Raw genomic sequence first — 11,915 nt, forward strand, 5'->3', positions numbered from 1 at the left:
TCACGTGTTGTCGGAATAATCGGATAAATGAGTTTCCAACATTGGAAAAACAAATTGGACGGTTGGAGAAAATGTTAAAATTGGTACCCGTCTTGATGAGTTGACAGAATTGACATCATATTAGGAAGAAACATTAAATAAAACATAACACATGTGTTCCATATAGTTAAATTCAATATTGGTTTTAAACATTCTGATTTAAGTGAACGCACGGAAGTCGGATTACCAAATCTGGGAACTCCGAGCATCCGAGTTGCACGTGAACGCAGAGTAAGACAAATTTGGAGTCACCGGAAGCGATATATATAAAACAAATGAACCTGTAGCCCCCTCCATCGCCTTGAGCCACTAAAAAAAGGTAACGTTACACTTTTGACCATCTGAACTTGGACCAAAAAGACGAGAAACTTATGTCATCCCACCCTTTTGACTCCTGGTAAAACATCAAGATTAGCCTATTGATGGCTGTTACTAGGACATTTAATGTAATTCGGTTGCTGCACTTTGACTTGCTATTCCTCAAACTACTGAATAAAACCCAAATCACAACACCGTAAAACTTTTCCCAACACTAACGCCAACAAACATGCTAAAGGTAACAGTAAGTAACATGCTAGCATACTAACATTAGTTTGCTAATATGTCAAATCTAGCTAACAATAGCATGCTAACACCTAAAAGTTGGCTAACTTGAGTGAACAATTGCCAACTCTTGGTATGTTAACATGGTAATGTTAGCATTCGGGTCAAACACAACCTACAGGTGAGACTGAAAGAAACACACCTGATGCAGGCAAAGTGCAGCTTAGATGACAGGTGAGTCAAGTCTGGACAGCAGAGTAAATTATAAGCCATTCTGTAAGGGATAACCGCTGTGATTTCTTTTGTAAAAATGTAAATTATAGCAGACTTTTGTTTTTTTTGTGTGTGTTTTAAGAGTCTCATGAGGCGTGGTGGTTTACACAAACTTTGAGTCACATTCACAGTCTCTAAGTAGAGTTAAGCTACATTTGAGTGTCCAACTTAAGGGACTAGAGGTTGTTATGGAACAGCTAAATCATGCCGGCTAGCCAAGGGGGTAGGAAGAGACCAATGGTCCCAAGCAGGCACACAATAATGAACATCCACAGGAAGATGCGGTCAATCACCATGGCGACATACTTCCAATCCTCTTTGACCTATAGTGAAGTAAGAGAAACAGAAAAAGACAGAGAGAAATGTGAATGTTACAGATTTGAAATTCTAATGATTTATATAGTGTGTGTAAACTAACCTTTATACAGAGAAAACCTGCTCTATTAACATATTTTTATTTATTTATTTATTTAGAGACATATTGTGAACACAACAGGGACATATCACCTTTTAGGTTAAAGAGATGAACTTGTTTGCAAACAGTATTTATTTACACATCCAGCAGTGACACAGAACAACATTAGCATTCCTTTGGAGTTGTGTTTCTGGACACCTGTTACCTCTAAGTCTAATATTCCCATTCTGTTTTTGTCTCAAACAACTCCTGAGGGAAATAAATGGCTTTTTAACTCTTTATCAGCAGGTCTCTAACTGTGTCTGTCTGAAAAGTTGGTATACTTTGTGTCTACTTTTAATGAAAAAAGCTGCCTGCTGTGATCTAGTATGACCTTATGAGAGCAGTGAGAATGAACTAAAAACAGTAGTTATTGAATGTAGAACTAAACAATAGATTAAATGTCGTTCTAAGGTATATCACAAAAAGAAAGTGTTTGTGTTTTAAATTATCATTTGACTTTATTATTATAAATACATTGATAAGACACTCATCAACAAGAACTGACAATTATCTTGGCGGTAATTGAGTAACTTGTCAAGCAAAAATGTGTGAAGCATAAGTTTAATATGTTGAATATGGGACTGTTGTAATAGTCAAGTAATCAGAAGACATCCTGTTATGTCGTTTATGTAACAATTTTCTGAACATTACTGACAGACAAAATCAGTCAACTGGCAGGTTAATCTATGATGAAAAGTTAAGTACTAGTTGACAAGTAAGATTAAAGGGCCACTTTGTCAATTTTCATCCTCAGTCCTATCATGCTATTACTGGGAGCTAATGCAATTATGGTAGAAAAAAATGCTATTTCGCTCTGTGCCTTTGGAGGGCGCTATCTGCTTCTCCAATAGGCCCCGGAAAACCTCCGCCATGCTACGTAAAACGCATCATCTGGCGGAGGCCAGAGAGCTTGCTGAACTACACTCCGATGTCATGCCTCGTTCAAAATCGTCAGGTTTGAAATGTAGACTGCAGATTTTTTAGATGATCCACCAGTATATTATCATCGTATTTCCGATTCTGTACCGCTCTGAGCCTTTGCCTGCAGCGAAACGGTAGTATTTCCCCTTAACACCAGCGTCTCTCGCTGGGCCTATCCTTTCAGAGGGAGGGGCGAAATGCATGCTGGGTGTTGTAGGAATGTAGAATGGGTGAAACCACGAGCTGTTTGCACAACTTTCTCCACAGCTATGGCTGTATTCTTGCTTCTATCGATTACAGAGAACACCAGCTTTGACTGACAGTGGTTTTTCCAGGAGCAGATCGCTCCTTTAAGATTTACAGTTAAGTTTAGGTACGACCCTAAGCACACTTTGACTTCACATACACCAGGCAGGAGTGAATACTATGACTTCATACCAGAGCTATAACGAGGTGCATTTTTGGCATCAATACATTTACTTGCACATGATCCAAATACTATGGGGAACCACATCATGGGGACCACAGCGATGTTATTGAGGTGCATCTTTTATATACCTTTCTGAACAGTGGTGCGTGTGGTATTTCATTGATACTCACGCTGAAGTCTGCATCCTCGGCCCTCAGATGATCTGCTATGTAGTGCACCCCCTCCAGAGCTCGTATCACACTTGGTGAGAGCAGGAATGTCGAGTCTGATACAGTGTTATCTACTTTAGCCGGCCTCTGAGTGGGGTTGACTCTGGCCCCTGTTAACTGTCTGTTTGCCCCCTCCTGTCTGCTCAGGCTGTTCTGTGGGTTTTTCTGTTGCGGTGGAGGAGTCGACCCCGGAGGCCTGGGCGATGGAGGACGGAAGGAGAAATATGACGTCAGCGTTCCCAGCTCTAAATCCTCATAACTGCTTCTCTCAGCGTCCTCTGATATTGTCCTGTCTCTTAACCAGTTTGCCGAGGTGCTGAGGCAGTTGCCAGATTTGTACCCGGCTATTCTGCCCTGCTGCCGCCGCTCGGCCGCGGCATCCTGCTGGAGCAACAACAACCTGCGACGCCGGCCATCTGGCGCGGGCCGTCGCATGAAGAGCCAGCGCGGGATCAGGTCCAGGAACACGGAGTGGACCCAGCGGGGCATCTTGTGAGTGCTGGGAGAGCGATGGTGCACGTTGAGGACGAAAACGGTGATGACGATGGAGAGGGTGACGAAAATCATAGTGAAGAGGAGATACTCGCCGATGAGTGGGATGACGAGGGACGTGGAAGGTATGATCTCCGTGATGAGGAGGAGGAAGACGGTGAGGGACAGCAGCACAGAGATGCAGAGTGTGATCTTCTCGCCACAGTCCGAGGGGAGATAGAAAACCAGGACAGTGAGGCAGGAGATGAGCAGACAGGGGATGATGAGGTTGATGGTGTAAAACAAGGGAAGCCTTCGGATGATGAAGAAGTAGGTGATGTCTGGGTAGATCTCGTGGCAACAGTCGTATTTCTTCGTATTGTACGTTCCCACAGCGTTGATGATGGCCCACTCTCCGCTCTCCCAGTAGTTGTTGAGGTCCACGGTGTTCTCGATCCGCTCCAGGTCGATCTTGGCCTTGTCGTACGTCCAGGAGCCAAATTTCATTTTACAGTTCTGCTGATCGAAGGGGAAGAAGGTGACGTCGATGCTGCAGGAGCTCTTGTAGATGGCAGGAGGAACCCAGCGGACTTTACCCGTGTGGAAGAGATGAGCTTTGGTCATGTGGGTCACTGCGAACTCCCCGTCAGCGCTGGAAACGCAGACGTGGTCATATAAGTGACACAGCAGACAAACAATCATCATGCTCTGTGAGAAATTCTAACACACCTTGTTGCTAAGTAAAATATCTTTTTTATCTCACGTTAGAAACTACGCAGTCAAGACGTTCCATGATATCCCGATGACAATCTTCTCCAATAATCTCCCCTCCATTCATCGCTTTATTGTTGATAATAGCTTCTGCTGAAAACCTAATTATGAGTCTTTATCATTTCATCACTTCACACCTTTTTTAATTTCACTTACAGATTGTGATAAAACTGGCGCGATGGAGCAGAACTCCATCAGCCCCCGCCCTCCCCAGCCCCTCGGTTTAATCGGCATGAGGCGAAGTTAAAAGAGGGGGAGGGGCTTCTTTAAATCTATCCCACATTATCTATAAACATTTCATATATACATGTTTATATATGTGTTTTCTTTGCTATTGTTTTATATACAGCCTCGGCAGACACTAACAGAAATTCACAATACAAATAAAGTGAAATGTTTAACTTTGTTTACAGTGTAGGTTTTCTTCTAATTTGTCCTACAGCTGTCCTCTGAGGTGAAGATGCAGAGGATATAAGACGAACAAAATGTTTGATCATGTCCACTAGATGGCGTCATCTTCATACCATAAACTATTCAGTAAGGAAGCATCTACTACAACCAATTTATCATTGACTTCGGAGAGAGGCTGTTCTCTTAACGTTGTCTGCAGTTCAGCGAAACAGAGCATTTTTTGCAGCCTGTCATTAAAAGAACGCTCCAAGTATTACACATACATTTCTGTTGACTTTTTTCACTGCAGATGAGAGAAACAGTTGCTCGACCTCATTTTGTCACAACTCCGATCGAATCAGCTTTACTTCACAAAGCATTTTACTGCGCTCGCTCTGATTATATCTGTTTTCTGATCAATAGACATCTAATCTGAAAGAATTCCTGTAGCAAATTTGTCATTGAAGACAATTATTTCAACAAGATATCTGTGAATCCTGTGAACACTTGATTGTTTTCTATATCCTGTATGATGGTTAACTGAATGACTTTTGGTTTTAGCTCCACAGAATAGGCAAACTGAAAAAGTAATCTTCAACTCTGGGAAACTTTGACTTTAATCACACTTACTTGTTGTAAAGGACGATGTCTGGTACCCATATGAGCTCTGACGGCACTCTTATGGAGGTCACATTGTCATAGTCAGACGGTCTCCAGCTGAGTTTGTAGTCATTCCACTCCTGGGAAAAACAGAAAATATGTTTCGGGGCGCTATATTCCCTTCCTTAATTGTCATCAAGTAAATATATCCTTCCTAAACTTGAGAACTGTAGAAGTACGGTTTTATGTGTATCACCAAGAGAAAGAATATCTGAATAACAAACACAAATGTCTCTGACCTGTTTAAGCCACACGTTGGTTGTCATCATCTGGTTCTTCTCATCCTAACAGAGAGAGACAGACAAGCAGAGGGACTGAGTTATGGCTGTCAACTCCGTGCTCAGAGCCGGAAGAATAAATGTGAGAGGTTCTGGGAGTTTTGTAAAAGTGAACCCAAATATAGGCTGCAGCAACTTTACTTCAATAACGTGATGGATGTGAAGTGTTCTTTAGCAGTGACGGGGCCGATAGTGCATCGTCTGGTTTGTTTTGCTACTGTTTATAAAATGCCAAAACATACTGTTGATAAAAACATACAGTGTAAAGAGGGTTAACGTTGTGTTGCCTAAAACTCTGACATATACACAAGTATCTGGAGGACTATGGAGTAGTGACCGTGCTAATTAAAGCTCTAGGATGAATTATTACACTTAGAACTGAACTAAAACTAAAATAACTTGTTTTGTAATTTGGAACATTTCATTTTTAGCCACATACATACCACTTAATTGGGTACACCTGAAAAATCTTATGCAGTTCAATACAACAGCACTGCCTTGGATTCTGCTTTTATGAAGTTTAGTTTTTGTTGACTTTTGTTTTGTTGAGAGTCAGTAAATGTAGTGTGTAAATTCAATGATGTTTATTACTGAGGCCGTAGTTAAGGTAGGTGGTGTTGTACTGAACTACATTATATTGAGATGTGTCTCTAATTTTTTGTCCTCCCTATTAACATACACGAGGGGGCCAGAGTATAAGAAACACCTCTGAATATAATGCAGCTGACATATCATTGAATTAACACCTCAATGACAGCTTAGAAAATTGCCTGTACATTACAGGCAACATAAAAGCAAATCTTACGGCTGAGCTGGTGTACTGGATTACATTAGAGTTTCCAGGTGTACCTAATGTCCATAGTCGAGGGGTTTTCAACTTAGACAAACTTCAGTCTTCAAAGAGAAGAAATTGAGAAGTTGTAGAAGCTCCAGGACAATTTTAAAAATTATTTTATTCTTTTTTATTCTTATGCAGATCCCAAAACCTGAACTTACATATAGACTGATTTCAGGCAACCGTCTGATACCAGTGCGATAACAAATATATTCAAACTGTTGTTATTGTTAACAGCTTTATATTACATAAACTGTATGAATGTGAAATGATTGCTATCATTGTTTTTTTTTGTCTTTATTGAATTGGACAGCTGAAGAGAGACAGGAAATGTGGGGATTAGAGAGAGGGGGACGACATGCAGACCAGGAGTCGAACCCTGGGGGAGGACATGCACCAGATGATCGGCAGACCATGAGTCGAACCCGTGATCAGTGCCTCGAGGACTGTAGCCTCTGTACACGGGGCGCCTGATCTGGCAGCAGAGCCAAACCAGCGCCCGATTGCTATCGTTGTGTGGCCCGGCACAGGTTAACCCCTTGTATAACATGAACAAAAACAGAGGATGGATGGCGAAGTGCTTTCCTTTAGTATCTCGTTTCTATATGTCACCCCCTGTTACCACTACACTGGTGAAAGATAACTGATTTACTCATTTATGAAAAAAAGTGCATAGACTGGCTTTAAGGCTGTATAATTAATATGTGTAAAAATTGTATCTATTAAATGCTATTGACTACATGGTCAGTCATGCTATAAAAGTCCTGAATTCCCTCCCAGGGGATCAATAAAGGATTATCTGATCTTAAACGGTCCGTAAGTAAAGACTCACCACGTCAATGAGCTGAGCTATGGACAGTCCAAACTTCACAATGACCACATCCGAGATGTTTGGCACGGGTCTCGACCACTTGTTGTAACCAGCGAACAGGCTCTTGAAGAGGTCATCCTCAGCGTGGGAGTGGGTCTTCTCGTGACAAAGAACTGTAGATACATGTTTAGTGTGATGGACAAAGTAACACTGAGTAGAGAGAAGTTAAACATTTATAGGGGGCAGATGCAGAATGGGGATAATGGAATTTAGAAGTTATTCAACACTATGCAAAGGAAATTTTCAACTCTATTTAATTTGGATCTTAACTTTATTATAAGCTAACATGACAGTGGTTTAACTAAAGAAACTCTGTTAATGTTTTGACATAAAGGTGGTTTTAATTTTGCTTTGTTGGAATTAGTTAGATGTAAAGTGAGGGCTGAGAAAGAGGACAGGAGTAGTTACACAGTAAAGCTGGGATCACTTCCATGTTCTCTCATCCGAGTCTCCCCTGATCCTCCCTTAACAAACTCTAGTAAATCAGGCTGGCATGGTATCGTGTAGCTTTCAGGAGTGAGGGTGAGTGCTGTGAACATCTCATGTTTCAGCACACAAGCCTGCTCTAAACATCTAAAGACTTTTCTTTGTAAAGTCTTATTGACTTTTCCACGTCTCAGCAAATCTTTTGATCTCTTGATCTGAGCTCCCGGAGTGGGTCGTCTGCTAAAGTCTCCCAAGGTGAGCAGAGTGAGAGAAACAAGAAAGTATCTCACTTCCCACCACAGCAACATTTCACTCTCTTTAACTCTAAAGTGATATTATTATATATGTGTGGCTTCATATGAATATTGCTTAATCAGATTGATTTTAAATATGCAGTCGGTACTATTTTTCTGTGCAGGATGAAAAGCATAGACATTGACAGGAGTCCCGTCCTTCGGGGATTACCGTTCCCACCTTCATCAATGTAGTCAGAGTCAATTACACACATCATTACTTGCTTGTGTTAAGTGGAGGTGAGCTAATTTCTCACCAGTGAAGGGTGTTTATTGTCGAGCTGTCTGTCTGCCACTCTGTGTTACAACTGATGCATACAACAATTAACCAGCAGTTTTCACTTGAGCAGAGGGTGACGATAGTTTGTGTTTGCATATGTGTGTACTATTTATGTTTTATAAAAATGGTTATTAGATATTTAAAAGTCCTGAAAATATGATGATCATTTACAGACTTTTGAACATTGAAACTTTGTTTAAGGTTCCTTTCATTTAACATTTTTTCTTAAGAATATTGACCAGGATATGTTCTGTGCAAGACACCTCTATTTTAACAAAAAAGTGCCTGTTAGCTTTAGGCTAATTTACGATAAAGTAAGCTAGCGTCTGCCAAAATAACTGTCATATGGTGCATCGAGAGATGCATGTGTCATTCATTGTTCTGTATTGACATTAAAGGTAAAATCCTATTTTAGGAAATGCCAAGTATTCACGTTAATACTTTTGGTAACAAGATGTATACCACTTGGACATCTGTACGGTTAGGCAGATTAAGCTAGGTTAAGCTAGAGCTAACAGCTGGTTAGCTAAGCTTACTATAAAGACTAGATACAGGCGGAAAGAGCTAGCTTAGCTATGTCTGATGTAACCAAATCCTTCCAATACCCCTAAAGCCTAAACATGTTATATCTTGTTTGTTTTCTGTGTAAACTGTGTAAAAAGTGTGCTTGGCAGCTAGTCCTGGCAAAAATTCTGTTGCTATGCTAAGCTAAGCTAGAAAGAGAAATATGTCTCATGGCTAAAATGACTTCTTCTTTCCACACATTTATATAAGAAAATGTGGAAGTAAATTTAAAGCATTGCATCAAAGCCAAAGATCAAAAATCAATATTTTCATTAATCTACTTGCATTTAGCCTTACATGTCATTAACGCCCCCACTCCCTTTTGTGTCTCTTCAAGGGTATAATGCAACCCATTGAAGCGTGCTTCAATCAAGGATCCTAAAACGAGACCTTGGACCACCTGACGCTGGCAGCCGTCATGGTCTCTTACCCAAGGCCACATCAATACCTGTCCATGGGTGAATTGTTGTTCTGACGACCACATTGACAAGTATTTACAACCCAAAGCTGTAGTGGAGGATAAACAGGCGAGAGGCTTCCATGTCTCATGTAGCTAACCTGAGGGACAGAGCTCATGCTAATTTGTTTAAATGATTTATTGCCCACGCTAATTGTGGCTTGAGGGTCTTTTACAGAGAATGTCCGGACAAATACGTAGATGCAACGTGACTATGTAACACAAGTAGCTTACAAATGGGGTCCATGGACATAATAATGCAAGACGTAATTGTTTTTGCAATAGTTAAAGAAGGAGGCGTGAGACTTTGTTAATGGGCTGAATTCAGAGCTAATTTACCCAGGGTACACTTGGGCTCGTCCCCTGCCATCATGCACTAATTTGATTCTGGCAACAAGCAGGCACCAGAGACGTCTTATCTGCTCGCTTGACAGTCAGGGTTGTGCATGTTCATCTGGCCATGCATCTGGAAAGGACCAGATGTGGAGTTTGAAAAAAAAGGCTCTTGGGTGCCATAGATCAAAGCCTCCTGCCAGCGGAGAGTCAAAATGAGATGACACCTCCAACAGCCAGCACGCTGGGCCGTGGATGTTGGAGCGTGGCCAAGCCCCTTGGCGGGGCGTATGAAACACTGACCAGTTTGGATGATCGAGTCAGCAGCTTCTCGAGCCAGAGGCGCTCTCGTGAAATTGGGCTGTCAAATACTGAAGAGTGAAAAGTTCCCTTTAAAAAAACAACATGCAACAATTTTGCTTGAGTTGACTAAAAGTGCAGGAGTCGAGTTAGAAATCTGAACTCATAATGAGAAGCAGGTTGGCACCAGATCAAGCGCTTGCACACGTGATTGCTGTAACATGTCAAGATGGAGGGAGGGGGCATAGATGCTTCTTTGATATCACAGTGAGGGCTGTGTTGTTAAACCCTCTGTCACATATGTCACAAGAAGACGTGAGTTTGTGCACACATTCCTTGCTTGCATTTGAGTGAGGACAAAACTAAAACATGCCAGTGGAGAAGCCCCTGACTCGACTTCCAAACACACCTACTCAGACTTCCATTGTGTAGCCTATCCTTTTGAAAAATGCGCCCAATTAACACAGTATTTCATAATAATAGTTCATGTTTTAAAAAAAATAAAAGTGAGGATTAAAATAAAATTTGTCTTGAGGAGTTTGAACCCTTAATTCTGATTATAACTGTCTCTTTTTTGTCTTTTGAGAAACAAAGCCAATAGCATCAACAAATGAAATAAGAACAATGACTTAGCCTTTGCAGCATATTGTTTGTTTGTATTGATTCCTTACACTGTTCTGGGGATTTTTTTGTGAAGTGCACTGCTTCTCCGATTATACACTCTGGTAATTGTTAGATGTGTATGGCTAGGGATACCAAACTCTCAGACAGCAACAGAGCAAAGCTAGCTACTAACTACATTCATATTTGGTATTTTGCTAACATTAGCTTTGTTATATCTGGCTATAATTAAAAATAAGTGTCCACAGACTGCTTTTAAAATAAAACATTAAAACTCCTGTTATTTTCCAGCTGTCACATTTTTGCTAAGGGAGACATTTTCTGGCATTAACAAAACGTAAAACAAATAATACATCCTAGTGCACAAGAAAAGGTTGATAATTTTGTGGCCGTTAGCAGGCTGGCGCGTGGCGATGATTTATCGAGATTTTGGTGAAAAGCATCATGGGATATGTTTGAGAAATCGCGCAGGTGTCAAGATTGAAAGGTACGCTGATACTACTTTTAACTAATTTGACGTTTATCGCTAAAAAGTATTTTTTAGCGTCACCGTGAAAGAATTAACACATTGTTGTAGTAAAAAGTAGGCTTAGACATGACATGTTACGTCGTAGTTTTCTACTTCGTTTTTGCAAAGGCACATTGACGCCACAAAGAGATGTTTAACAAAGTGCTTACCTGACTGACAGAAGAGCAGCAGGCAGAGAGCAGCCGTCCTCACAGAGAACAGGTGGTTTTGTCCCATTTTGTACTCTGGTTGTTAGAAGTCCAACTTCACCGGTGAGCACGGAGGTGTTTCCGTCCGCTGCCAAAACGTTACCTTGAAACCGGGATGTGTGAGCAAACTCTGACATCTTCGCAGCTGGGAGGCATATCAGGACAACTTCAACACCACTGTTACTACAGCTGCGTTTATATCTGTGGGCGGGGAGTGAGTATGACGATGCTCCGGCAGAATAACTTTACTGTCTTTTCCCAGAAGCTCAGCATCGATAGATGTGCCACCCCTCTCAGTTTAGTCCTGGTCTGGATGAGCGTTACAATGCACCTTGTATTTCCGCGCTCCACAGCCTGCGCGCGCTAAACCGGTGAGCTGTCCATCTCCCAGTGCTGAATTAGGAAGCCTGACTGTGACACTACATTACTTGTTATGTATTATCTGGAAGAACCAGTTCAAAAAAACCTCCCTTACAAATGTGTTCTCGAGAAATCTACTCACAGAAAATAGTCCGGTTTGTTACCGTGTATAAATTATCCAAAAAGTATCCACGTTTTTACGCACGGTGCCAAGAATTTACGCGTCCTTGGTGACCTAATCTACAACTTTTAAATCGATTTGTAACCGTTAGATCACATCTTGTAATTATAAGAAGCGTGGTCACTCTAGTCTATTAGGTCCGCAATAAAGCTTCATCCACTCTGAGCAGGCAGGACTCATCTGAGTACCTCGCGTCTTTCATCTGGTACCTTTAACAGTCCCTCCTCCTTCCCTC

The 11,915-nt window shown here is 41.3% G+C and overlaps 1 protein-coding gene across 1 annotated transcript; it reads right to left on the reverse strand.

The window, feature by feature from the left end:
• Nucleotides 1–751: 751 nt before the first annotated feature.
• chrna2b (cholinergic receptor, nicotinic, alpha 2b (neuronal)) lies at nt 752–11,167 on the reverse strand. Its single transcript, XM_069687222.1, has 6 exons — nt 11,101–11,167; nt 7,110–7,261; nt 5,404–5,448; nt 5,135–5,244; nt 2,834–3,995; nt 752–1,178 (listed from the first exon to the last, which is right to left on the reverse strand). Exons 1-6 carry the CDS (start codon nt 11,165–11,167, stop codon nt 1,053–1,055), a joined length of 1,662 nt encoding a protein of 553 aa, XP_069543323.1. The 3' UTR covers nt 752–1,052.
• Nucleotides 11,168–11,915: the final 748 nt, after the last annotated feature.

The sequence above is a fragment of the Semicossyphus pulcher genome, unplaced genomic scaffold (genome assembly GCF_022749685.1).
Source record: "Semicossyphus pulcher isolate SPU_LCO1_2020_fin unplaced genomic scaffold, fSemPul1.0.p SCAF_11, whole genome shotgun sequence".
Lineage (NCBI taxonomy): Eukaryota > Metazoa > Chordata > Actinopteri > Labriformes > Labridae > Semicossyphus > Semicossyphus pulcher.

Bases quoted from the DNA above. Each gene is read 5' to 3' on its own strand.
- chrna2b (XM_069687222.1), bottom strand. From the start codon at position 11,167: ATGGGACAAAACCACCTGTTCTCTGTGAGGACGGCTGCTCTCTGCCTG. The intron at 5,449-7,109 runs GTGAGTCTTTAC...TCTCTCTGTTAG, and splicing joins TAGCTCAGCTCATTGACGTG to GATGAGAAGAACCAGATGAT. The intron at 3,996-5,134 runs GTAAGTGTGATT...CTGCGTTTCCAG, and splicing joins GACATCGTCCTTTACAACAA to CGCTGACGGGGAGTTCGCAG.